The sequence below is a fragment of the Puccinia triticina genome, chromosome 6A, assembly GCF_026914185.1.
Source record: "Puccinia triticina chromosome 6A, complete sequence".
Classification (NCBI taxonomy): Eukaryota; Fungi; Basidiomycota; class Pucciniomycetes; order Pucciniales; family Pucciniaceae; genus Puccinia; species Puccinia triticina.
Window position 1 is genome coordinate 5394964 of NC_070563.1, and position 27802 is coordinate 5422765.

Sequence of the window (27802 nt, forward strand, 5' to 3'; positions counted from 1 at the left end):
TTTGTCACCTTTGACTTGTCGGCCTACCACCACAATAGCCAGCAAACGTAGCCAAAGTCAAATGATACCTTGCCCAAGTCAATCCACCACCTAAGCTTTACACATAGCGGACATTGGTGAGAAGCGGACCGGTTTCATTTGTTTACTGATCAGATAATTGTATACCTAATTTAATATCACAGGCAGACGTGACAATACCCCGCAAACTTGCTATGATTTTCCCATCACCGCCTTGGCCAACTCATCTTATCCTGAGAGAGGTGTTGATTGTGCTAGGTTTGTTTATTCAGGGCGTCGTGGCAAGTCTGACTGAAGATTTGCTCAAGATAATTCAGTCTGGTTCAGTCAGAACTGACGGGGGTAATAGTGGGAGCCAAGTGGTGAGTTCCGGTTCCACAGTTGGATCAGCTAAAGTTTCAAGGTCCGTCTTTGGCGATTGCCAAATCTCATCAATTTGCTGATTGGACTTCTTGGCTGCTTCAAGTGCTTCTCGATGGGATTTCAAGCTGTGCCGCCATGCTTTGGTAAAGTTAGAAGAGGGTTGCTGTTCCCACAGGTGATCATATTTTACGCGCATTTGTTCACAATTGTGAGCGTCGGTGTTGAGCTTTTGTTGGATGCTGTCAAGATCCTGAAGGACTTTGTTACGCAGGCCAGTTGACTCCTCCCGCATCTTTTTGATTGGCATGACTTCCTTGCCCTGTTGAACCTCTTCTGCCAATTCAAGAGCTTGGTTGGGAGGTTTGGTCATCTCACACAGGCGCGCCAATCCATTGCTGACAAAGTCACTAAATTTCTCGTAGCTTGTGGGCAAACCGGCGTATTCGAGGGCAGTGACAAGTTCTGTATCATCTGTTTCACACCTTTGTCCTTTGGTTTGAATGAGATTAGCTTTTTCCTCGCTGTAAAGGTTTGAAATTTGATGAACACTCAGTGGCACAAGGCAAAAAAAACATCTTGGCTCACGACTTTTTGAACCTCCGGTGCTCCATAGACTTCCTGAATTGCAATAGAGTCGCCAACGCTACTCTTCTCTATTGGGGGTAGATTTGCTTCAGAGGGTAAGGCTTCATGATAGATCAAATTCTTATCTCGCTGTTCCTAGACCTTTGATTCATTACAAAGTGTCAAGTGCGTTTGTGTGAGCTTCAGCAAGGAGGACACTGCGTTGGAGGGAAGAGTGGCGGAACCCGCGCTGCCAGGAGACGGAAAAAGAATTTGCATGTCGGCAGGCTTCTTTGGCAGCTGTTTTGGCAATTTGAAGTCAAGCCAGCGCATCGCTATGATTAGAGGAAGCTGAATCAGCCAAAGATGGCTGGTACTGGGCCAATGATATGAATTATTGGTGATTCGGACAAATCGAGAGCGGAACGGACGGGAATGGTTACACCAGGAAAAATCAATTGTCACCAGACATCAGGTGACATCAAGCAACAATGACTATCACTTTGTTCCAGCTCTGGTGCTACCACAACTAGGCTACAATGGCCCCTTTGTTTCCTACAGGGGCTGTCCATGTGGCCAACTGTGCAGCTGGTGGGTAGCTCAGTGGACTTAGGCTGATGTCACCTGTAGTCTAGTGACAGTTTATTTTTCCTGGTGTTAGTTGATTTGTCAACAGGGTCCAGGTCAGGAGATGCTTTGGTAGGACTGGCCCAGATGGGATAAAAATTAGTTTATAGAGTGACACTGGAGGCAATACAGGTTTGATTATGAGCAGGTTGGTAGGGTTTTCTTGTAGAGTGGAGGGGTGGGTGACTTACGAGTTGGGGGTTGGCTGAACTGAGCACTCATATAAGCTGATGAGTATTGGCATTGCAGGCATTTTTGTGGCAATCAGTAGGCAGGGTGCGGCGTGGTAATTGCCTTAGCCAAGGGCGGGGCGGTGGTTTGGTGTTGGTGGGGTGGATTTGCAGGCCGGGAGGGTTGTTGACTATAAATTAAGGCCCAGTTTTGTTGATTTAGCCCCAGGGCGGTTGGGGATGCTGTACTTCCAGCTACCCACTGCCCTCAACGCCCCCACTGTTGCATTTGCGCAGTCTGGGGGGAAAAGAGTGCCCCCCCCCTGGCTTGTGGCCTTTGCTGCGGGCTGGGGGCCTTCACGTCCACCTTTCTTGACCCGTGCGCTTGACGCGGGCTGAAACGTGAGCCTGTTTGCACAGCAATGCTGATGTTGGAAGGCTGGGTTGAGAACTTTTTTTTTGCTTTGCTTGTGAATTGTAATGGCAGCGGATTGCTTTTTGTAAGGGAGGAAATGGGTGACTTCCCTTCGAGATCTGAGGGCCTCCCAGAAGTGATCTGAAGCTCAAAAAGCTAGATTTCTCTGCAAAAATCTAAACTTTTGGGGTCTATATCATTAACTGGAAGGGTCTCAGATATGACGGGAAGTCATTCAATTGCTGTTTTTTTTTTTTGGAAATTTGGTTGTAGGGAAACATTTGATTTTTTTTTGTGTGTTTTTGACTTGTGTAAGGGGGAAACCTTGATCTGAGTTTTGGCAAATCTCTGGATTTAGTAAACTTGGATTCTATATATCCAGCAGAGACCCAAACCCAACTGACTGTCTCTCAGGGCTAGGCCTATGTAATTCTTCCCAACTGTTAGCATCAGAAATAACTGAGACCCTATCTCCCCTGTGCCATTTCCCCTAGCCCAGTGAATAGCACCAACTCTAAAAAAGTTACATCAATGTTCTAGGTAATTGTAACACTCTTTATATATAAAATAGAAACAGGGAGAGAGAAGAGAATGGAAAGCTAAACTAGCTCAGAGAGACAGTTAGTTGGGGTTGTGTCTGCTGAACTTAGAAGGAAAGGAGGGAACGTGACTATTTGGACTGAGTTGGTTCTTGTGAAAGGTTTGTGAAACCCAAGGTGCTGGGGTCTTACAACCTCTTGGTATCAAATTGCCTGTAAGGCCTAAGTCACTCCCAGGGGGAGGCACCCAGTTAAAGTTAGGCACATTGGGCAGTTTGGAGAAGCTGTTTTTTTTCAAAAAAAATAAAAAAAAAGAAAGGGGTTGGGGGGCAAATGACACTGTAATTTTTTCTAGAAACATTTTAAATTTCACCTGGTTAACCATTTTTATTGATTTTTACAAGGTGGGTTTTACAAGGAGTTTTACAATTCCAGAATTTACCTTGTAAAATTCAAGATTTTGCTAAAAATGTGCAATTTTGCAAGCTCATTTTCTTACAAGGTCACCCCTTGCAAAAAGATACCTTGTGAAATTGCACATGGGAAAACTGAGGTGGAATTTTACAAGGTCTTTTTTGCAAGGACTTTAATTGCAAGGTCAAAATTTGGAAAACTCCTTGTGAAATTACACATTACCCTCTCAATGTGTAATTTTACAAGGACCTTTTTTACAAGGCCTTGCACCTTGTAAAGCACACCTTGTAAAATTAACCCACCCCCCAAATAATTAAGGTGAAAGCCAGAGGAATTTTATTTCACATCATCTAATTCCCAATTTGGTATATCTTTCACTACACACAGTACAGCTTTTCCAAAGTAGTAGTTTCTTTTCACACTATATTAAAAAAGTCTTTTCACACCTTCTTGTTATTATTTCACACTGCTTATTATTTCATACATCTAAAAACCACTCTCAGACAAGTTTTCCTCTATAAAAGGAGGCCTTCCTTGCCCCTTCTTGTTTCTTTTCCCCATGTCTGCATTAGTTTGTATTTTAGAACTAGAGTTCAAGGCGGCTACGCCGCTGCACTTTCAATGGTCCAGTTCTTCCCCCCCCCCCCCCCCCCCAAAAAAAAAAAAAAAAAAAAAAACCCACCCCTACCCCCCCATTCTCAAAGCCTTCATTTTGCACTTCTCATGGAGGAATCCCAATTGTCAATATTGGTCAGCCCTAAACCCTGATTCCCACCCCACTTTGACAGTGCAAGAACTAAATTTACACTCTTCATGGCAAGATGATCCTCCACATATTGCCAAGCCAGTTTTTCTTTGAAACTTGAAGTACTTCAGATCTTACTATTCTGCAGGGAAAAGAGATTGATTTTTCAGATGCTTGGATGTCCTGAGGCACCAAGTTTTTTGTATTGCATTTGATTCAGGCCAAAGTATTAAGTAACACAAAGTAGGATTTCCTTTTTTTTACTTTTTGCCACATCAGAATGCCAAAAAACAATCAATTGATAGCTCCAAAAAGGACATGATAGAACCATATCATCAACAAAACCATGTCAACAAAAAAACAATTTTTGCAGCTGCATTATAAGGAGGGTTCAATTTTGAGTTGCACAAAATCAGAATGCTATAAAGTTGTCAAATTCCATAATGAAAAGAAATGTGTACCACCCAAAACTGACAAGTAGATCAACGATTCTAGAATGAAACATAAGAAATTATCACTTAAATTATTATTATTATTGTAATTTCAAATTTGAACACCCTTATTGTTGAGAACTTCCTTACAAGATGTGCCTTCCGTCAATTTTCTGGTGGATGTGGTGATTCATTGTATGCTTGTTCTTGCTGTTAATTGAGCTCATGGCTGTCCTGACCCTAAGGAATGGTAAAGTTCTTGCCTTTGTCTGGCTGGTAGTTTGGATCAATCTAGAGCCTTTGGAAGAGGTTAAGGCTCAGCTTGCATTCTTCAAAAAAAAAATATGTTAAAAAAGTCTAGATTTTTGCAAGGAAATCTGGCTTTTGGGACTCCAGATCACTTCTGGGAGGCCCAAAGATCTCAACAGTAAGTCACCATTTGCACTCATAAGGCTACAAATTTGTATGTTTTTATCTTGAAGGAACCCTGCTTGATGGATGAGTCATGATGCACAGATGGTTACCTGTGGAAGAAGCAAGGCAACATGGTGCTTCCACCCATATCCATTTCTGGCCAATGATTGATGTGTACAAAGGGATCCAGCAAAGAGGGGGTTGGCCAGACCTAAAATCCCTCAGCTTCCACGCTTGAATTGGACACTTGGGGGCAAGCCTCTCTGACCCTCCATGTCACTTATCCAGAGAGTCAGGGATTACACACTGCAGTTGAATCAAGCAATTGGGTAGTGGATATGCTAACAGGTAGAAGTGGGGAAAGCAAGGAGGGCAGTCAGGAAGAGGCAGGGAGCGGGTTGACGGCAATGGTGAAGGTCTTAAGGGAGCAAGGGGTCCTGGGTACGGGGAGATGGTATTATAGAGTCTATCCCACCAACCGGGGGCAAGCCAGCCCTTCCCGCCCGCCTGGATGAGGACTGGTCATGTTGATGGATCCGGGCCAAGACAAAGCGCAATCTGGTCAAGGGTGCGGTCGAACAGCAAATCACCTGGCTTTGTGCGCGCCAATTATGCGCTGCAAAGGTTTCCGCTGTTGGCGTCTCTGGTAGATCTACTTCTACCTGATAGATCTCGCCATTCAGTTGGATGTTTAATGGATGCTGCAGTCATGCCTTCTTCCATCAGTCTTTCTCACATTCCTACAAAACACCGCGTGACAGAGAGCATGGATATGTACTGACCTGGTGGCTCATCCCGCGGCATCTTCCTGGTAACTTGGTGTAGCTCCAGCTGGGGTCAATACGTAGATTGAGCAGGTGATTTTGGGTGCCTAGGTGGATTTAGAAGGATCCTGAGGCCGCGCCAAAGCCTGGATGAATGATTGGCCGTCAGTGACTGATTTTATTGAGAGGGATACAGGGAAAGGCTGAAAATACATGAGGGATCAGCTGGTTGAGGATATCAGCAGCAAGGTCTGCTAGGGGTGTCAGCCTTAGAGGCAACTCAGCTGACCTAAAGTCTGCCTTTATATACTTTTTAAATATGAATTACATCATATCTTTTTCATCTTATGAGATAACCTTGTTTTGACTTCATATTCTGTTTCCTCATGCAATTTTAACCCTAGTTACAACTTATCAATTCCTTGTAACTATACTCCTTCCTTGAGTTATTGAGTTGTGGCGCACATGCGCAGTTGTGACGTGTCAGCGCTACCAGGCGCGCCAAACCACATGTACATATGTAAATTACATAAGCAAACTGTGAAAATTTTAGTGGTCAGGATCCCCCTTGCCTGAGGCGGATCTACAGACTTCAGCACACCAGAACCACACCCCAGATAACCCCAGGATCACCACCAAAGAGTTTACAACACCACCAGTATACCTACCGTCACAGGCGCCTAGGATATTGACAGTAAGTAACCTCTTTCACTGAACCTTGTTTATCTCAGAGGTACAACTCTGTGTCTTGCTTGATCTGTTCTTTTCTGCTGGCCTTTGCCTTCTTTTGATCACAGGGCTGTCCCTCCATATCTGTTGGCCTTTGCCTCATTCTTGATCACAGGGCTGTCCCTTCTTATCTGCTGGCCTTTGCCTCAAATCTAGGTTACAGGGCTGTCCCTCATGTTTCCCTTTAAGAACCTTGACTATCCAGAAGGAAGCTAAAAAATTGTGGCTGGATTAAACTTATCTAATCCAGAGACCCTCCACATTTCTTTAGTGAGAGGAGGCTGTAGCACTTTCTAGCACAGCTTAGCAGCACTCTTCTGAAGAGTAGCATTGCCAGTGGACGTGCATTCCCACTAGAATAACCTAGTATATCTCCTTATCCTGATCCTGTCCTGTTTCTCTTTTCTCCTTCTCTATCTCTCTCATAGTTGTATTTTCTTTATCCAAAGAAATCCAACTATTTCCCCCTTTCTTTCTTGTGTCCTGTTGTCACTATAGAGACTCAGGCTCACAAGGGGTGTCTTCGCCGCAAGGTAGCAAGTGGTGGGGGGCAGCAAGAGTGAGTTCTGAGCAAGGATAGCGCCAGTGTCAAAGGCCTTCGGACTGAGTTCTTGAATCGACAGGCCCAGCTTGGGCTCCAACTTGGCCAGCTGCCATTGGGTCGGTGCCGCGTCCTGATACCGCGGTAGTAAGGACGGATTGACGTTCAGCGCTTGTAGATGTCTGAACCGGCCAATCATCTCTGCCAGGATCCTGTATGCAAAAAATGAACTAAGTAGCATTGGCTCCGGGTGTCAATTGTCTTCTTCCAGTCGTGCAAATTTCTCTGGTATCTGGAATCGCCAATTCGTTGGTCAATAAAATCGTTTACTGAATTTGGTGCTAGTTGACCACTCACAGACCAGTCCTTGAGCGGGTTTGCCTTGCTGGCCAAGGAAGCGAGTAATGAGGGATCCTAATTTTCTCAACCAAGTCAAGTAAGGGTGCTGGATAATCACCCCCGGCATCAGTTCCCCATCCCTGGGATTTCCAAGGAAGGCTTACATACGTTGGTAGACTTTCTTAAGGTTGCTGGATAATCACCCCCGGCATCAGTTCCCCATCCCTGGGATTTTCAAGGAAGGCTTACATACGTTGGTAGACTTTCTTTAGGCTTCTGCCGGTCTGGCTGCTGGCAGGAATCAAACCATGAATCTTCAGTGTCCCGTTTCCTTTGACAAGCCGGTTGAGGATTAACAGGCAGGAGATCCAAAGGTTTTCCATTTAGGGCTCTCTGACGGCTTGAACAGATTGCTTCAGTATTTCCCTTCAGGGGAAACAATGCGGCTGGTAGACAAGACGCCGGGTGAAGTAAGATGCTCGTCATCATTGGAATTGGCTGTGACCGTTGATTGCTGCAATTTGAAGGGGAAGAATGGGGCCGGTTTGGATAGGGCAGTGAATAAAAGCTCATGGCAATCAAAGAAGTTTGGCAAAGCTGCTCCTCTGACACCTGCCGGCGCGCCATGCCAAGTGGATGATGGGGTGAAGCGCAAGACTGTAGCTGGTTGGATGCGAAATGAGTGGGCAGGGCAATAATTTATGGGGCAGGCTAAATCCACACCAAAAAATTACTTCATCCACTCCAAAAATGGAGTGAACAGTAGTCCACTCCAACTTTCATTGGAGTGAACCATAGTCTACTCCAAATTTTGTTGGAGTGAACAAAATTACACTCCAAAAAAGCCTGTTTTTTGGAGTGTACCCATGATGCACTCCAAAAATTTTGGAGTGAACCCAATTCCACTCCAAAAATATTTTTTCCAAAGTAAAATGATTCATTTTTTTGGAGTGCACAGACGTTCACTCCAAATTTATTGGAGTGGTTTTCCACAATATTCTAGTGAAAGAATTCAGGGTTCTCAAAGAGGAACAAAGCCTTATGTCAGCATCATATGTGTATTTAAAATACATCTAAAATGATGTGTGTGCAATTCTTTCAGTTTCTACAATGACTAAAACCTTCACCAGAAATAAATTAGGGGGGATTCAATTAGGTTGATTCATGTAACCTGCATACTACTGCTATAAAGTTTTCCTGGTACTCCATCCCAAGAACTTGGAATATACATTTTTCAAAGTTACAAGTTTCAATTATACAGATTCCAAATTGCATTTTTTTTAAATTTGAGAAGCCTTAATCCACTCCAATAAATTTGGAGTAAACATCTGTGCACTCCAAAAAAAAATGAAAAAATCTCCCTTGAAAAAATATTTTTGGAGTGGAATTGGGCTCACTCCAAAATTTTTGGAGTGCATCATGGGTACACTCCAAAAAACAGGCTTTTTTGGAGTGTAATTTTGTTCACTCCAACAAAATTTGGAGTAGGCTATGGTTCACTCCAATGAAAGTTGGAGTGGACTACTGTTCACTCCATTTTTGGAGTGGATGAAGTAATTTTTTGGTGTGGATTTAGCCTGCCCCTAATTTATTAGGGAAAGGGCTTGGGATTGAGTGTACTGATTGAAATGAGTTTCAGGCATGGTTGGCGGCAGTGGCGTGCTGGAGATGAAAAGGAGACGGCATGGTAGGTGTCTGGTTTGGGTGGGTAGGCCCTGAAGGACAAGTTAAGTTGAGCACAGCGTTTGCGGTCATGACAATTTTTGCTGTTGATTGTTTTGAATTGAGTGGCAGCAGGGCGGATGGGCTGATGGTTTTGGTTGGTGGTTGCACGGCGTGGGCTAGGAAACAGTAGGGGTGGCAAAGCCAGGCACATGCGGCAAGTTGGGTGTGGACTGGTGAAGCTTTGAGCAGACTGGCTATAAATAGTGGAGGGATTCCTTCTGGGGAGCGGTAGGGGATCCAGTTTTGTCCTACTGTTAAGGTCTGTTCTGTGGAGAGGAATATGGGGTCTGGGTTCTGGGGTTCTGGGGGTTCTGGATCCAAGATGGTAGATTGCAGGATGAGGAAGAGGCTTGGATCTCCAGCCTCTTGAACCTTGAGTATGGTCTGTGACATGTACGTGTAGTCTATGTACATGTGAGTCTAGAGATCCCCAAGTGGACCCGGGTACCCGCCGCGTGTCCGGGTACCCGCGGTGTTTTTTGTGATATTCAGAGACCCGTACCCGTACACGGCACCTGCGGGCGGGTACTGGCGGTACTTTTTGCGGGTACCGCGGGTACTTGTGTTTTTTTTTTTCCAACACCCTCACTCGGTGACAGCTACAGACTGTTCATCAGGAGTGATGGTTCCTCCCGATGACCGGGCTCTGTCCCAGTCATCGGGAGGGTTGTTTCCTCTCGATGACCGGGACAGATCCTGGTCATCAGGAGTGATGGTTCCTCTCAATGACCGGGATAGACCCCGCTCATCAAGAGGCTTGTTTCATCTCGATGACCGGGATAGACCCCGCTCATTGAGAGGCTTGTTTCCTCTTGATGACCGGGGTCTGTCCCAGTCATTGAGAGGAAACAACCCTCTTGATGAGCGGGTTCTTTCCCGGTCATTGAGAGGGTTGTTTCCTCACGATGACTGGATTCTGTCACGGTCATCAAGAGGGTTGTTTCCTCTCGATGACCGGGACAGGACCCGGTCATCAAGAGTGTTGTTTTCTCTTGATGACCGGGTTCTGTCCCTGTCATCGAGAGGGTTTTTTCCTCTTGATGACCGGGATCTGTCCCGGTCATCGAGAGGGCTGATTCCCCTTGATGACCGAGGTCTGTCCGGGTCACCTAGAGGGTTCAATTCCTCTCAATGACCAGGGTCTGTCCAGGTCATCGAGAGGGTTGATTCCTCCCGATGACCAGGATCTGTCCCGGTCATTGAGAAAAAAACAACCCTCCCGATGACCAGGACAGATCCTGGTCATCGGGAGGACTGATTCTTCTTGATGCGGTCATCAAGAGGGCTGTACTATTCCTCTTGATGACTGGGGTCTGTCTCGGTCATCGAGAGGGCTGATTCTCTTTGATGACCAGGATCTTTCCCGCTCATCTCAAGGCATGTGGCGGGTGCCGGGTACCCGCGCGCGGGTCCACTTGGCGATCTCTATGTGAGTCTGCGCTGCGGAGCCCGCGCTACGGCTCATAACATTATCCCCCCTTTAATGCCCAAGCCGCCCCCTTTTCTGGTTGGTCAATGAGAAAAAAAAATCCTCCTCTTTTGGCTCTGCATTCTGTCCCCGGGCAGCATTAAAAAACCCAGTGGGAAAAAGCTTGCCCTCTCACTTTCTTCTCCGCGTCCTCCGATGCCTGGCCGCCGCCTCCGGAAATTTTGAGTTAAACTCCGCCAATAGGTCTCCGCTGTTCTTCAAGTTCGCCTCCGGCTCCCAAGAATTTTCCGCCAGTCCAAATCCGCGCCAGCTGACAAGGTATTGAGTCGTCCGCCCTCTCCGCCGGCTGTCCAGTATTCCGTCAACCTCCCACTCATCTCCGCCGTTGACTGTTACTGGCTCCGGGGTCCACCGCTGTCGGTGGGCGATCTTGTTGGGCTTGTGTTTGCGGAGTACAGACACGTGGAAAACTGGGTGGACTCCCTGCATGGAAAGCGGAAGGGTCAGTTTGTAAGCGGAGGTTGAAATTCTGCTAGCTATTGGGAATGGTCCAAGCCAGCGGTGTTCCAATTTGGGGCTGGGGCGTGTTGTTGAGATATTGCGCCCATCTAGCCAAACCTCGTCTCCACTGTTCCATTCCGGTGTTTTCCGCACTCCGCAGTCAAACTGGCTTTTCATGGCCTCCTGCGCCGCTTCTAGACAGTGCTTCAGTTCTTCCTGTACCTCCGCAAGCTGGCGGAGTCGCTCCGCCACCGCCGGTACACCCTGTCCCGCCAATGGAATTCCGCTGTACAATGGGTTGAAACCGTAATTTGCCTTGAATGGTGACACCCCTGTTGACGTGTGATTGTTGTAAGCAAATTCCGCCGTTGCCAGGAGCGGAGCCCAATTGTCCTGTTGATAGCTCACAAAATGGCGGAGATATTGCTCCACCGCTTTGTTTGTGATTTCCGACTGTCCATCTGTCCTTGGATGGTACGTCGTAGATGGTTGGAGGCGGATGCCAAGTCTGTTGTCAAATTCCCGGGTGATTTGGGATACAAAAATGCTCCCTCGGTCGGAAACAATAGTCTTCGGAGTGCCGTGGAGTTTCCAAACGTGCTCCGCCATCAGGTCCACTAACTGCTCCGCATTCATGGACTTCCTGCAGGGGATAAAGTGTGCCATCTTTGTCAGACGGTCAAAAACAGTCAGTATGCTGTTGTGGGAGCGGGATTCAGGTAGGTCTGTGATGAGGTCATAGCTGATGTCCTCCACGGCCCCGCCGGAATTGGCAGTGGCTCCAGTGTCCCAAATGGCTGTTGCGTCAAGGCTTTAACTCTTTGACAAGAATCACATCCATCCACGTATTGGTTGACGAACTTCTTCTGGCCGTTCCACACAAAACTCCGTCGGACCAGGGCAAGGGTGCGGGATCGGCCTGGGTGGCCCGCCGCTTTGGTGTTGTGTCGGCTCTTCAGGATCTCGGTCCGCAGTGCTGGGTCCGCCGGTACCACTATCCGCCCTTTGTTGTACAAGATGCCATCAGTCTCCGTGTATCTGTTCCGGTTACCTGTGGGGGTTTTCAAGGATTCTATCCATCCTGTCAGTTGGGAATCAAGTGGGGTCAATTCTCTGATTCTTGCAATGATCTCCGCATCAGCCATTGCCAGTTCATTTTCCGCTCCGTGCTCCGCATCTATCCCCAGTACGTCTACCTCAAACCAGTGCTCCGCCTCCGCCAAGTCAATTGATTTGTCCTCAAACCAGGATTCAAACTCCAATATCTCCGCAAAAGTCCGCTCCGTGATGTTATTGGGCTTCAGCAGCTGTCCAAAGGTCAGTGTTTCACCATGGGCGGGGGCTAGGTCTGGTCTTCTTGATAGGGCATTGGGTTTGGTGGCTTGGCGGCCCGGGTGGAAGATGATTTCAAAATCAAAGCAACCCATGGTCTCTGCCCACCGCGCCTGTCTCTGAGTGAGCTCCTTGGTGGTCATGAAGCTTTCTAGGTTCCGGTGGTCCGTGTAAACAATGGCGGTCAGGCGGTGCGGGTTTCCTTCCAGGTACTGCCGCCACTCTTTGAAAGCGGCAACAATGGCCAATAGTTCCTTGTCAAAGATCTCGTAGTTCTTCTCCGCCCGCACCAATGATCGGGATAAGTAAGCGACGGGGTGGAGTTCTTTGTCTTTGTTGCAGACTTGAGACAAGACTGCTCCAAGCGCAAAGTCGGAGCAGTCACATTCCAGGATAAACGGCTTGTACAGGTCCGCAATCTTAAGTATCGGAGCGGAGGTGAAGGCGGTCTTTAGGCATTCAAAAGCGGAGTTACATTTGTCATCCCAGACAAAGGGGGTTTTTTGCTTTGGTCAGGTTGTGTAGAGGTCTGGTCTTCCCCGAGAAGTGGTCAATGAACCGGTGGTAAAAGTTGGAGAATCTGATGAACCGCTGAAGTTCCGTAATGTTCCGCGGTGCGGGCCACTCCGTCACCGCCTTCACTTTCCGGGGTCCATTCTAATCCGGTTACACGCAATTAAGGGTCCAAGATATTCCACCTCCGGTTTCAAAAATTCACATTTCTCCGGTTTCAGCCATAATTGATGCTTGCTCAGGGTCTCCAGGATTCCGTTGACCGCCGCCGTGTGATCGGAGCCTTTCTGTGTGTATACCATAATGTCATCCAGGTATGCGGTGGTGTCCTTTCCAATTTGTCCAAGGAGAATGTCCTGCATGAAGTATTGAAAGTATCCCGGCGCTCCTGTGGGTCCAAACGGCATGGTGAGCGGAGCAAATTGCCCCGCCTTGCAGATGAACGCTAGCTTATCCTCATCTCCCTCCGCCACTCGGAGATTTCCGTAGGCGTTGCGGAGGTCCAGATTCGTGAAGGTGTCAGCTTCTAGCAGGCTGTCAACCAGTTCCATGGTCAGCGGAAGGGGGTAGCGGTTTTTCACTGTCAGTGCGTTGAGTTTTTGGTAGTCAAAACAGGGGCAAAGTTTTCCGTCCTTCTTTCCGGTGAATAGGACTGGGGCCGCCCATGGTGATGTGGTCCGCCGGATTGTTCCGCTGGCCAGTCCTTCTGCAATCAGTGTGTCGAGTGCCTGGTTCTCCGCCGGTGAAAGCGGAATGATCCGGCTTGCTTGCGGTGTGGCTCCGGGGACTAGGTCAACATGGAAGTCATACTTTCTTCGTGGCGGTAGGCTCTTAGCGCTGGATTTCCGTAACATGTCAATGAATCAAGGGTAGCACTGCGGGACAAGTTCCTCAACAGTCCGTGTTGCAATAGCGGCCTTTCCCGCCGCTGCTAGCCGGGCGGAGGTCGACCACAATGTCTTGGCGGCGCTAATATCTGCAGTGTACAGTTCTAGGAGAGAAAGGGGCTTGCCAGCTGCTTCGGAAAATGATTGCGGAGAAACTTTATTGGACTCACATTGCGGGGGCGGTAAAATACACACCCCCTCGTCACAAATCCTAGCTTTCCCCATCATGGGCCCTTGGCCCTCTGTTGAGGATGTTTGCGGAGTGGACGATACCGCCGAAGCGGCAGCAAAATTGTTGGCGGGGTTGGCGGGGTTCCATTCCAGCTGCGGGGGGGCGGGATTCCAGTTGGGGTGCGGAGTACTATCTACGGGGACAAAAAGCTTGCCAGCCTTTTCAGGGAGTATGGAAGAGGGTAGTCTATCAAACTCACATTGCGGGGGCGGTAAAACACACACCCCCTCGTCACAAATCCTAGCTTTCCCCATCATAGGCCCTTGGCCCTCTGTTGAGGATGTTTTCGGAGTGGACGAAGCTGCAATGTTGGAGTGGTCGGAGCGGAGTGTGCGGGTGGTCCAGTCAATTTGGTGTCCGTGTTTGCGGATCCATGGCATCCCAAGGATGCTGTTGTACGTGTCTTTCAGTCGGGTGATGATGAATTTTGAAGGGCGGGGTTCTTCATTCAGGGTCAGGTCAATCTCATATGCCGCTTGGGATGTGGATCCATCAAATCCTGACACTGTCCCCCTTGAGGCGGTGGCGTTGCGGAGTAATCCCGCCGCGGCGGCATAGGACTCGCTCAACACATCATGGGTTGCTCCGGAATCAATCAAAAAGGAGGCAGGGGGTAAGGGGTTCTGGGGTGTGGCTCTGGGAGTTGTGATGGTGCAAGAGATGAAACATCTAGGGTCAATTTCATTTCTGGTTAAAGTTTGACTAGCACCAATACTACAAGACAACTCCGCCGCACTCAAGAAAGGCACAACCTTCATTCCTGAGCGCTTCCATTTTTTGACGAGTCGGCCCGGCCTTTTCCGCCTTTATCCGCTGGTACGCCTCCACCTATTGCTGCCATCCCTTCCACTAATTGTCGGATCTGATCCTCCATTGCCGCAATCCTGGCGTTTCCGCGGCCTTTTCCCTTCTTGGTCGGACAGTCGCGGGAGATGTGGCCCTGCGCTCTGCATCGGAAACAGAGTCCTTCCCGCATCATCCGGGCCTTCTCGGAGTCGGATAGTCGTCCGTTTAACGCCAATAGGTCCATGGCGTTGGGGTCAATCTTCTGTTTAGCCGGCGCTGTTCCGGCCTCCGCTCCACTCATCGCCGTGTCAAGCTCCAGGGCCAAGGTAGCAACCTCATTAATGGTTGTGAATGCGGTGCGGGAAACAATGAGCGCCATCTGGATGTCCCGCTTCAGACCTTGGCGGTACTGGCTGAGGAGGGTGGGGATTTCCCATCCCGCTGTGGAGGCGTGCTGGACAAAGGTGTGGGTGTAGTCTGCCACAGAACCAGTCTGCTTCAGTGCTCGGAGGGCTTGTTCTGCCTTTGCCTTCTTTTCCGGGTTGAAAAACATGCCCCAGAAGGCCGCCGTGAGCTCCGCGTAGGTCAGGGTGGGTGGTTCCACTGCTGCCTGGTCAAGGAACGGGGCTGCCCACACGCCCGCGGGTCCGGTCATGTACGAGGACACAAAAAGGATTCGTGTCGTGTTGGCCGGGAACAAGTGCTTGTTCACAGTCATATAGATGCCGACCTGGCGGGCAAACGTCTCCGCCACCGCTCCGCGTTCTCCATTGAACTTGTTGGGTTGAGCGATCTTGGGGGTCTTGGTTGCGGTTGGGGAAGGGGGTGGATTTGGAGTGCGGAGTGCGTCCTCCAACTTGGCCTCGGCCTGGCGGCGTTTTTCCTCCTCGTTGTTGGCCTTCTTAGTAATGTCCGCCAGTTGTTGTCGGAGTTTGGTGGCTTTGGAGGCATCCATTGTATTGCTGTGTGATGTCAGAGTGGGATATTCAAGGTTTCTAGGAGTGGATTACGGGATATTCAAGGTTTTGGAGTTGGGATGTTCAAGGTTTTGGAGTCGGAGCGATCTGGTTCTTATTGGTCTGTTGGGTTCTTGGTCTTTGTCTCCGTTAAGTAGATCCTGCAATATGTTAAGGTCTGTTCTGTGGAGAGGAAGATGGGGTCTGGTTTCTGGGGTTCTGGGGGTTCTGGATCCAAGATAGTAGATTGCAGGATGAGGAAGAGGCTTGGATCTCCAGCCTCTTGAACCTTGAGTATGGTCCGTGACATGTACATGTAGTCTATGTACATGTGAGTCTGCGCTGCGGAGCCCGCGCTACGGCTCATAACACCTACCCCCTCCCTGGAGCTGCCCTAATCATTTGATTAGGCCCTCCTTGATTTCCAAAATGACCCACCCTTTTTTGTGTGTTGCTGCGGCACGGGCTGGAGGGTGATTCCAAGGTGCTCTTTGGAGTGTTTGGGGAGTAAACTCAACAATTTTTTCATTTTTTTCATTAAAATGTATGCCAAAACTTAGATCTAATTGTAGTCCACGTTTCTGTGGATTCAATAAACTTGGATATATAGCATTCATCACTTCAAATATTGTCTTCAAAAATTGAACTCTTCTAAAATTGAAAACTTCTAAAAATAGCTCCCTTCTAAAATTGCCCATTCAAAAATTGTCTCAATTCTCAAATCCTTATAAGGTTTCTTAGGTAGAAAAGATTGAGACTAAAAATCTTCAGAAGATTGCACCACACTTAAATTCTAGTGTATTTCCAAAGCTTATTACAGGAGGGCAGCCTCTCAAGCACCCTTGTAGCGTGTAATTTTTGTGATATTCTACATTTCCCCTCCAAGCTCTACTTACCCGTTGCATGAGAGTTCCACACTGGGGGGACCCCTCTTGGCAAGCTGTATATGATATACCGGTCGCCAAGAGGAGGCACCGCTCCCGACTTGCTCCTGGCAGCCTAGCTGGCTGGGAGGCTCTCCTCTTGGCAAGCTGGCTACACATGCATCCAGCTTGCAGAGAGGATTCCCCTCAGCAACCTGGATACACACACCCAGGGCAATGGCCCGTGGGGCGCAACGGCTCCTAGGGGAGGCTCCCAACATGTAGGTGGTAGGCTTTGCTGTAAAGGCAGCTAGAAGATATTGCCATTGGACATATGTAGTATACATACAGAGGTTGACACATGGACAACCAGGGTTGACCAGGGGCTTTGAGTATTTTGAGTCTTTGACTTTTGGCTTTTGCACATGGGACATGTAAGGGTTCTGTGAACCCTCACTGGCGACAAGGAGGAAAGCGGGCAAAAGGGGAAAAGGCCGGAGCCTTTGGGAACTTTCTAGTTCCAAACGGTGGGGGACTCAATTGCAAAGGGCTAGCTGGGAGAGAGGAAACTCTCTGCTGGAGGAGAGGGTCAAGTATATGTACCCATCTGCGCGGGGTTCACAATCCCGTGAACCTTCATGTGAAACCCTGCTGAAGGCAGAGGCTTCACAGGACATGTGACATGGGGGTGGCACAATTGTGTTGTACCTTGGCTTGCGTAGGTCAGGTCCACCATAGGTACAGTGTGAGCCTGAGTCTCTATAGTGACAGCAGGACACAAGAAAAGAGGGGGGGAATATTTGGATTTCTTTGGATAAATAAAATAAAAATATAAGAGAGAGAGAGAGAGAGAGAGAGAGAGAGAAAGAGACTGAGCAGATTCAAGATTAAGCAGATTTTCAAGGTTATTCTGGTGGGAATGCACTTCTACTGGCAATGCTACCTCTCTAGAAGAGTGCTGCCAAGCTGTGCTAGAGAGTGCAACAGCCTCCTCTCACCAAACAAACGTGGAGGGCTTCTGGATTAGACAAGTTTAATCCAGCCACAATTTTTTAGCTTCCTTCTGGATAGTCAAGGTTCTTTAAAGGGAAACCTATGTGGTTTGTTTCTTACAAAAACCACAGAAAAAGAATGATGTTAAGCAGGGGCAGCCCTGTGATCAAGGATAAGGCAAAGGCCAGCAAAGAAGAGCAGATCAAGCAGACACAGAGTTGTACCTCTAAGATAAACAAGGTTCAGTGAAAGAGGTTACTTACTGTCAATATCCTAGGCGCCTGTGACGGTAGGTATACTGGGAATGTGGTAATCTCTTTGGTGGTGATCCTGGGGTTTTCTGTATTGGGGCACATAGCCAAGTGGTTGCTCTGCTGCGGAGCAAACCTAGTTGTTGAATTTAGATAGACCTAACCGAGTTGTATTTATAAGTCCAACATTCTTTCCTCACGTTGTACTTCATTCATCTCGTTTTCAATCAATCATCAAACTCATCTCTTCATTTGGTTTGTCCGCAGGTATGCCACTTCATTCTCCTCTCATTGACACCCTCATTGCTATTGTCTTACACCTTTGTTTTTCATCACTTCAGGTGTGCATCCACCTATCATCAGTCTGACTGAATCCTTTAGCTCACAGCTCATTGCTGCTCCCATAGGTTAGTATCAGTGTCTTTATGATAGTTGTTCTCCATTCATTCATCTTGTTTTCAATCAATCATCAAACTCATCTCTTCATTTGGTTTGTCCGCAGGTGTGCATCCACCTATCATCTGTCAGCCGGGCTACCATTCTAGAATAGAGCCCCGCCTGCAGCTCCGGTAGCGCAGTCAAGAGCACAGTAAATTAGGTGCAGAGTAGACCGCAGCGCGGACCTCCGCACAGGTTAGATTAGTTTGAACATTTTTTTACAACAAATAGCTTCCTAGAGAAGCTAGACACGAAAAAGACCGCTGCGCGGTCCAGAACCTCATTGTACAGCAAATCATAAAAATATACATGTAACAAAAAAGGAACTAAGTAGAGAAAGACCTCCTTAGAAGACCCAAGTGGTTTACAGCATCCAGCCACTGTTAGCTTGGAAACAGGTTGCGCCGGGTAGCGGCAAAAATAAATCAGCCATGTAACTCAGAGTACTACAGTACTCGATTGTGTAGAAGCTACCGCCGCCTGTAGGCGGCTAAACAACAAAATCCACGCGAAACAGAGTACTTCTGTACCTGATAACGTGAAGAAGACAGCCGCCTGGAAGTTAGCGCCAAGGAAACGAGTTTCCAATGGCCATAGCACCTCAGAGACGGTAACTCCAAATCCCAAAGGTTCTGGAGTTCGCCGCATGTATACCGACATTTATCCATCCTCTACACGAGAGCGGAGGATGGATAGAGCGTCAGGTTGAGTAGGAAGGTTCCGTAGAACCAGCAAAGAGGCCCCGTTGCCTATGACTCGTCTCCACGAGATACGGGTCCTACGAGTATCATGAGCAGTAAAATTGCTATGTTCTCCGATGAGATGTATCGGGAGGATAGCTAGGAGTTTACCAAGCCGAAGAGCTTGCCAGAACCGCATAAAAGAACGGGCTCTGGAGGACTCTTGCTCCCCAGAATCGTCAACTGTCTTAAACCGCACATCAGCGCACACCCTTGCCAACCTGTTCGCTGTCCTGTTTGTGTTAGAACCGTTCTTGATTCGCTGTTTTTCTCGCTGGACTCTCAGTAAGTCCAGCCTCTTTTCTCTTTATCACCTCGGGAATTATTCCCTATCTATCTATTTGGGAATCTGTTGAACTACCCCCGCTTGTCGGACCCCAGACAACACAGGATCCACTACCCCTGCTCGTCAGGCCCTGTAAGAACCGCCCCGGAGGGCACCATAACCATTCCGCTGCTCTCGCGGCCCCTCCGTTACATCCCATTAGGGATATAAAAACTTTAACACCATCATCCTACCGCGTCTACCGACGCGCTCACTCGCCGCAGTCACTCGTGTAGCTAGAGGACTTCGTGTCTTGGCATCACCAAGCCTGACATCATCAGTCTGACTGATTCCTTTAGCTCACAGCTCATTGCTGCTCCCATAGGTGTGCATCCACCTATCATCAGTCTGACTGATTCCTTTAGCTCACAGCTCATTGCTGCTCCCATAGGCATCACACCTTTGTCGCCCATTAATCTGGGGTGTGGTTCTAGTGTGCTGGAGTCTGTAGATCCGCCTCAGGCAAGGGGGATCCTGGCTACAAAAATTTTCACAGTTTGCTTATGTAATTTACATATGTACATGTGGTTTGGCGCGCCTGGTAGCGCTGACACATCACAACTGCGCATGCGCGTCACAACTCAATAACTCAGGGAAGGAGTATAGTTACAAAGAATTGGTAAGTTGTAACTAGGGTTAAAATTGCAAGAGGAAACAGAATATCAAGTCAAAACAAGGTTATCTCTTAAGATTAAAAATATATGAAGTAATTCATATGTAAAAAGTAGAAAAAGGCAGACTTTAGGTCAGCTGAGTTGACTCTAAGGCTGACATACAGCCATTCCAAAAAAGCTTGGCTTCTTTGGAAGGAATTTCTGCTGGAAATTCCTTCCGGATTTGCCAATGTATGTGCATCCAACATCAAGGTTGGACACATGATATCCAGACCTGCGAGCGCAGTTGCTTGCAGGATCCCACCAATCAAGCTGTTTGGTAGCAAAAAAAACACGCAGGCCGCTGGGACCAGCACCATCCAACCTTGCAAACAGGATCAGTATGCCATCCAGGGTAAAATCAGCCAAACCGCTTGATTCTGAACTCAGAATTAGGAAAAAATGAAAGGAAGGAGATGATTGAGGGCATCTGGCTGCTGTATATGCACCCTGCATATAAGAATGAGGTGGGCATGAATATACATATGTCCAACCTTGCCAGTGATTATTGGCAAATCCAAGACAAAGTTTGGGTGGAAATTCCTTCCAACAAAGCCAAGCTTTTTTGGAATGGCTGTAATAGGTTTAGATTGTTTTGAGATTTTCTTTCCTGAAAAATTTAGCAAAAAGCTATTTCAAACTTGTTTGGAACCAAACCCAAAACCATTGCAAAACTTGTTTTTAGTTGGGCCCTAAAAGGGACCTTCCAAAGCAAGGCAAATGAGCTCCCCCCCTCATCAGGGAATCCAACTGTGAAAAAATAGTGACCACCTGGGGCGTTTCGGATTTGAGGTTTGGGACAAAGTTGGTCCTATTGTTCCAAATTGACTCTATGAGCGTGTTTCAGTGAGTCCTAAATTGCACATGATGTTGTGGATTGGTGAACTGAAACAGGGTCAGCTGCAGGCCCCACTTCATCATGAGATCCATTGCGACGGCAGAGGCCTGATGCCATGGGCTTCCCAATGCCCATGGGGATGACCAGCTGGAAAATATTCCGAAACAGTGCCAGTGGGTTGAGACGTAGTTCTGTTTTGCCTGTTTCTCCCTTCAACGAAGTCACTTCATCTCCGATCTAAGTCGTATTTTCAACTTTTACCATAAGATATGGCTCGGCTCGCAATTTGGCTAAAGACCATTCCTTGCTTCCTGAACTGGGTCGCCGCCGCTCCTCCTGTTGGGCCAGAAGAAGTACTAGGGCTCACGACCCCGGGCGATCCCAACTTCCTCACGAAGGATCATTGGGATGCATTTGGAAATCTTGATTCGGCTTGTGATCCCCATAGCGATGCCTCTGGTGAGATATATAGCCACATCTTGTTATAAAGACTGGCAGCCACGCATGACTGATGAATGCGTTTCCCTGGCAGACCACTTTGTGCCGATGGAATTCCGGCCATCTGAGGAGAAAGGTTAGCTGACGCGGTGCTCAGTCAACTTAGACGCGCGGCTCACAAACTGACCCTTTCGGTTCGGAACTAAAAATCTAGTCGGAGCGCGTGCTAATCACGACCAGGTAGCGTATTACAGAGAAGGAGTACAATCGAACAACATATTGATCCAGGCCCCAGCGCAAAACGTGGCGCCTCCCGAGAGCTCTGAGCCCGCTCGAGAAGTCGAGCCATCTGGGAGGAATGAACGATCAGGATTGAAGAGAGCTTATACCGATGATATCCAACCACTTACCGAAAATGCGGCGCATTCTCAGAGTTCCGGAACACTTGGGCAAGCCGGGCCGCATGATGGACAACGACAAGTTGCTCGACCAGATCAACCACTTATCCACCAAACCAGCACTCCCATGCAAACTGGGGCCCCTTTGGAGGCCTCCCAGACCATTTCGGAAGCCGAGCCCAATGGGAGCAAACCAGTAGGATCCAACAAAAGGTTGAGAGTTGATCAACAAATTCAAACACCTATCAACCAAGCAACCCAGACCCCCACAACATCTGCTCCGCATCCACAACGCTTTCTCTCCACGTCGGACCCAATCAGCCAGCCAAACAGACCATACGAAGACAACGAAACACCAACCAGAGTCACGAAGGGAGCTGATCTCCGATACTTTGGAAGTAAAGGACCTAATATGCGTATGCTTGAACGTCGGGCGACCTTGGCCCTTAAATTCCAGGACCATCTAGCAAAAAAAGAGTTCAATGTGTTCACAGCAATGTTGAACCAAAAATACCACGAGATAAATGTCTTGTACAGCAATTCTTTGAGTGTACCCTCATCGGATACGCTTACAAAAATATACGACGGTTTGGAAATGAGCGTACGCAACCTTGGACTTCCTCTGAATATTGGAGAACATTATTTTCGTATTATCGACATCCGAATACCTCTCAAATCAAAAACTCAAGCTAGGAAATATCTTCCGATGTTCCTCAAGATCCAGGCAATACTAAAAGCCCTGAACCACTATCATAACTTGGTTTTTCTGAATGGACTGGATCAAAAGATTTTGAAAAGAGAGAACGCCGGTCATCCAGGTCCATTACCATGGTTTTACGAGCAGCTATTCTACGATACCCCAGCTCACCCCCCTCTTCTAGGCATGGCCACAATGCAACTGGAAGAAATTAGTCCAAACACGAGATTTACCGAAGCCCACTACAACGTATATCGCCCCCCCCTCTCTGCACTTCGAGGGATCAGGAAGAATTTTAATGAGGCCCAGAAGCGCTTATATTATGTACTGGTTGAACCGGTGCAGCTAAGCAGTTTCAATGCTGGTATAGTTGCACTCGATCTTCTAGGCCATTGGTACCGAGCTGAATTCTCAAAACTCTGGGCAGATCCCTTCCCCGCTGTGGATTACGCCAAAGAGCTTGCTGGGGCAGTAGAAATAGTTTCTCAATGATTTCATGGCCTTTGCTAGATCATCCCAACTCCAAAGTTCCTGTATTGATCACCTGATTCGTAAATTGGTACACCTGGATTACAGCAGATTACGTTTGATCCAAACCCTAGTTTTTTTTAGTTAACCCCAACCCCACTCAGGCACAATTTCAGTAAAGTTTCCTTGCAAGATCTTGCTTCTAGTCTACCGGGGAGTTTCTCACCAAAACATAACACTGTGTCAGAAATCAGCAAGCCCAATCCCCCTTATCACCAAATTTTTGGCCTGCAATATAAAATACTAGTTGAACGTGTGATTTGCTATCTGTTGCTAAACAAATTTGTATGAATAAATGGTGCATACTTTGACCATCATTGGAGTGATTAGTCTAAGATGAAGGTGCTGTAGTGAAGATGACCGCCAGAACCCGGGTACTAGGCCATTTTCAGCCCAAAACGCACAGATGGTATATACCTCACCCGGCACCGGTTGGGCGGGTGGTATACTATCAGGCAGTGTCCCAGCGGTATACCCTCTCCTAAAATCCACAAGACCAAAGCTATGCCAAAAGAGTGTTGCTTTTGTTTAGCTTGCAACTTCTTTTTTATACAGAGAAACGCGTTAGGGATGTGTAGCAGCTACTTCCAGTCAGGATGAAAAGGCTGCTATGCTGGACTGGTACATCAGCAAAGATTTTTTTTTCTTCTTGATTAATACAAACAATATCAAAGGTATGGAAGTCCCGAAGACAGGCATCAATGACTTAGGATGTATGAACATAGAAATATGATTGTTTTGGTTTCTCTTGTTGTGAAGACTGATGATGGTGGCAATTGTTTTGTGTGCCAAGTGTACTTCAACTTGTTAATTTTTCAAGAGAAATGGACAATTACATACCAATCAGAAAAAGCTATATTCAAAAAGAAAGTATTGAAGTAGCTCGACTGCCCTTCCATATAGACACCGAGAAAAGAAACAGAGTCTGATTTCGATGCAAAGAACGGACACACATGGACAAAATGGAAAGTCTATATACTTACACAGGGGCAAGGGTCTGACGGAGACAGAGAGAGAGGGGGGAACGAGAGAGACAAGAGAAAAGTTTTGCGTATCATGGGTCTTCCAACCAAAGTAAAAAGAAACTAAAAAGAAAGCGAAAGTGTGAGGGTTGGTCTACGTATGGATCTAAGTGGGCGTGTGTTTACGTGGGATTATAGAGGGGGGAGTAGAAACGTTCAAAAAGATCTGAAAAAAGTGTATGGAAGGCAAGACCTTGATCCTGAGAGAAAGAAAAGACAGACGTATGTAGAGGGCGGATCACCAGTCATCCCAGCCGTCATCGTTGGCCGGTTTCTTGGCTTTCTCAGCTTTCTCAGTGGGCTTAGTAGTGTTAGCCTGAGATTTGAGCCGAGCAGCAGTGAGCGGGGCGAGTTTGGACCAATCTTTATTAGAAGCAGAGGCGTTTTCGTCAGGGGGCGCGATTGAGGAGAGAGATTGGTAGTTTGCGCCGTCGTCATGGTGGTGGGAGTAGCCTTGCAGATTATCGTCCCTCTCATCCTCATGTTCGTGTTGGTCGTGTTCGTCAGGATCTTGGTCGAGATGAAAGTTACCATCGATCGGGGAGTAGTCGGCGGAGCTCGTATTCGGATGGTTCTGCTGGCGACTGAATTCTTCGAGGGTCTGGCTGCCGAGTCCGCCGAGGTCGTAGCCATGGGCCTTGGCCTGTTGGGAGGCGACCTTGAGGCCCTCGGCGGCATAGCTCGAGCCGACCTTGGTGGCCTCGAGCACCGTGCTCTGGAACCGGCTCGCCAAGGACCAGACCTGCGACTGGAGCTCCGGGTCGCTCACTGTCTCCTGGGCCGGCTTGACAACGGCCTCGTTCAGCGTCCTCGTCGCTTGTGAAAGCGTCGAGCTCAGGAATCCCCAGCCCTTACTTAGGACCGCCGGAGCATCATCCCAGCCGTCTCCTCCGCCGCCGACATTCGTGCTCGCCGAGCTCCCAAAGCCCACATATTTGCCTCCCTGGGACGGAGGGAGGTCTTCGGAGCGTTGGGCATTTGCCGAGCCTAAGGAGGAGAAATACGCCTCGTTCTCCGCCTTCCGGTTCGTCCCCACCGGCGTTCCTGCACGTGACGAGCCCGCCGAGCTGGTACGGGGAGACATTCCAAGCTTCTGGCCCAGCTGTCCTCGCGGCTTCCGCAGCCCCATCGAGCCCTCCGGGTCAGCGGGTAACACCAACGTGGGCGGCGTGTCCGATGGCTGCCATGTTCGGCCTTCCGCTTCCGCTGCTAGCTTGTCTCGATATTGCGCCGCAAAATGCGTGTTGTAAAGTACGGGAATCGTCATCTCACTATTGTAGTTCTCCGCCGCTCCATGCTCCTTACACCATTCTTTCCATTTACCGTTCCCACCTAATTCTAGAAACAGAAAGAAATCAATCAGCAAAGTCCGTTTAGCAACAGTTACATTATTTTTAAGGTACTCAACTCATTTTTGTGAGTTGGTCCTCAGACCATTTGTCTAAAGAAACACTCCTGACGAAGGAGAGATGAACGCCTAGACTCCGATGGGATCCCGAACAATTCAAGCAAAAGAAAATCCCGTAACTAACTGAAGCCCACTACAAATTTCCAAGTACTCTTTATCTCAGCTTTCCTGCTTTTCATCTCTTCTATACTCACACAATAAAGAAAAAGTAGAAAAAGAAAGACTCAACTTGAGGGGCAGGTGCGTCACAACTAGAAAGTAAACGAAAAGGGGTCAGGATGTGGATGCAGGCCAAGAGAGAGTGATTTTAAGTACTGAACTCGACGCAAGTCTTGTTGTCCGGTTGTTGGAGAAGATTGGCAAGGATGGTTTGGAACTCGGGAGGAGGCATGACGGGCGGAAGCTGATTGGAGGTATGTGATCGGGGTTCGTATGTGCAGGCTTGTCAGTCAGTGCTTGATTATTCGTAGCTGGGTGTGCACAATCGAAAGAGACTTACAGACTAGCAAGGTTGTGGTCGTCGGTTGGTGTGGTGGTGATGAGCCAGAGTCAACTGGGCTGGAGTTCGGCGGAGTCGAGGATTACGTAAGGACACAAACTCAAACTCCGCTCAAACTTGCCTTCAGTCTTTTTCACCCAGACCTAATGGTCGCCTCTTACCCCATGTGCGATGGCACCTCGGAATATATCGATTGACTCACGGTTCTCTAATACGACGGCGGCATCTATCTTGACCTGGATGTAAGCAAAAAGAAAACGTGACTACTGGTTTGGAGTGGAAGACTGAACAAGACAAATGCATATGTTTTTGCGGAACTTGGACAGTACGCTCAACCTCGTCGTGGTCCAGGGCAGCCCGTCCGCGTCGGTCTGCGGCTGGGAATCGGTAGATGAGTCCGTCGGCATCCGCGATGTGATCATCCTAGCGAAGCCATCACCATCATCGCCCGCTCTCCAGTCCTCGCATCTTGGATTACCATCGCTGGGCGGAATATTTTCCAGGCGTTCCTTAAGCGCTCCCCCAGGCTCATCCCGACGACCCCACTGTCCTCAGCCCCCGTGCATTCTTTCATCCTCGCTGGTTTGTACAGCCACTTCAAACCCGGTTCCCTCTTTCTTGCTGCTGATTACGGCTTTTATCTCAGTTGTTTGAACAGGCGTGAAGAAATTGTATGGCTGGTTCATTAAAGCGCCGATCGGGACTATCTCTCCGCTCTTATCTCTAGAAGACTCGAAGTACTCGCTAGGAAACGCCACAAATACCCGACACTCTCCATCCCACTTTCCCTTCAGATACTCAGAGCATCCTTACCGGTGACTAGTTTAGCTTGAAATTAGCTAGTTTAGCCACCAATCTCAACCACACCGGGTGTAGCTAAGCCCAAGCTAAATTAGTGGGGAGCTTGAATTTCAGCTAACCGTCACTACATTTAGTGATGGTTAGCTCGAAGCTAACTGTCATTTCCCGCGCCCACCACTCAGCTCCACCCCGCGCAAGCCGAACCGATACGGCTGAATCGCTGTCGCTAAGTTAGTTTGCAACAGCTGCGAGTCAAAACTCGCGCCAACATAGCTCGACCGGTAAGGATGCTCTCATAATCTCAATTAGACTATCAGGAACCAAAATTGAATCGACGCCGCTCGCACTAATCATGGCTGACCCCTCTGCAAATTCCGTGCCACTCAAGCGGTCCGTATTATCTTCTTTCCTCTCCCCTCTCTCTCTTGCTCTAATTCAGATTTCGTATTGTTCCTCTCCATCCATAAATTTCTCTTGATTGTCTTCCCACTTCAACCAATACATAACCTAATTTCTGAAAACTACTTTGCCAGAGAAATTGACATTACAACCACATGTGTCACCGGAAAAAACATGCTTGGAACGAATCAATATGTGGGCATATACTAGCGAGTGGATATATACAAAGGTTAGGGGTCGTCAATAGTTCCGGTCTCGTGGGACATACTGCATCTATCCTACTGATCTTGACCCCAAAATTGCTGGTAGCATGGAAATTTGCAACATTCAAGCAGCCTGTAGTGAGTATTTCTGTATGTACGAAGACGCGGATTTCTCCAGGAGACTTTGAAAATTTTGGAGCAACTGAAATGTTTTCCTTATCTCAATAACTTATTGTATTTACATATTTATATTGAGATAAGTGAAAATGAAATCTGAATGGAGAATTTACCTGAAAGCAGCACGAGTGGGTGCTTTGCTTCTAGGGATAATTCTTCTAAGTTGCTTCGTCTGGGTTTGAGCTGAGATGAGAGAGATGACTGTCCGAGGGCGGGTCGATGCAGGAGCCAGTCAACTAAGTAGCCTGGTCTTATCCTGTCGGTACGGGTTTGGTTTCTTTTGATCTGCTTGTCGCGCATAGCTCGGATCAAGTCAGTCATCTGCTTTTTTATCCTTTCCTGGGTCACAGGAGTTGGACTACTCACCGGCTGCGGTGCTGGCCGTGATCCTATTGAGTAGGAGGGCTGGGGTCTGACTGCCGAGACGGTCTGCGAGGGATCTACGAGAGTAAAGTTGGTCAGCTTATCTGAGCCATAACTTTATCTCTCCACAAGCACGTACCCGGAGGCTGAGTCTATTCTTCCTTTCCCCGGTGCGGTTGCCGTTACGGTTTCCGTATCTGCAAGTGATCAAGCGGGGCTTGTCAGCTCGAGATTGGGTTAGGTTTTGGGTCTGGACTGCTCGAGGGGTCTTACCTCTTTGCGCAGCTGGGTCTATGTTTCTGGCTAACCGCGCGAGCTTCCTTTGCGGTTGCTG

At 48.1% G+C, this 27802-nt stretch overlaps 3 protein-coding genes across 3 annotated transcripts; 1 reads left to right on the forward strand and 2 right to left on the reverse strand.

The window, feature by feature from the left end:
* Positions 1–331: 331 nt before the first annotated feature.
* Positions 332–992, reverse strand: PtA15_6A611 (uncharacterized protein; the record flags this gene model as incomplete). The annotated part of the gene is made up of 2 exons (XM_053170335.1): positions 332–902; positions 967–992. The coding sequence occupies 2 exons, from the start codon at positions 990–992 to the stop codon at positions 332–334; spliced, it is 597 nt and encodes a 198-aa protein (XP_053021536.1).
* Positions 993–20804: 19812 nt separating this feature from the next.
* PtA15_6A612 (uncharacterized protein) lies at positions 20805–22560 on the forward strand (the record flags this gene model as incomplete). Its single annotated transcript, XM_053170336.1, has 3 exons — positions 20805–20994; positions 21026–21109; positions 21188–22560. 3 exons carry the CDS (start codon positions 20805–20807, stop codon positions 22558–22560), a joined length of 1647 nt encoding a protein of 548 aa, XP_053021537.1.
* Positions 22561–23856: 1296 nt separating this feature from the next.
* PtA15_6A613 (uncharacterized protein) lies at positions 23857–25417 on the reverse strand (the record flags this gene model as incomplete). Its single annotated transcript, XM_053170337.1, has 4 exons — positions 23857–24956; positions 25027–25159; positions 25256–25277; positions 25347–25417. 4 exons carry the CDS (start codon positions 25415–25417, stop codon positions 23857–23859), a joined length of 1326 nt encoding a protein of 441 aa, XP_053021538.1.
* Positions 25418–27802: the final 2385 nt, after the last annotated feature.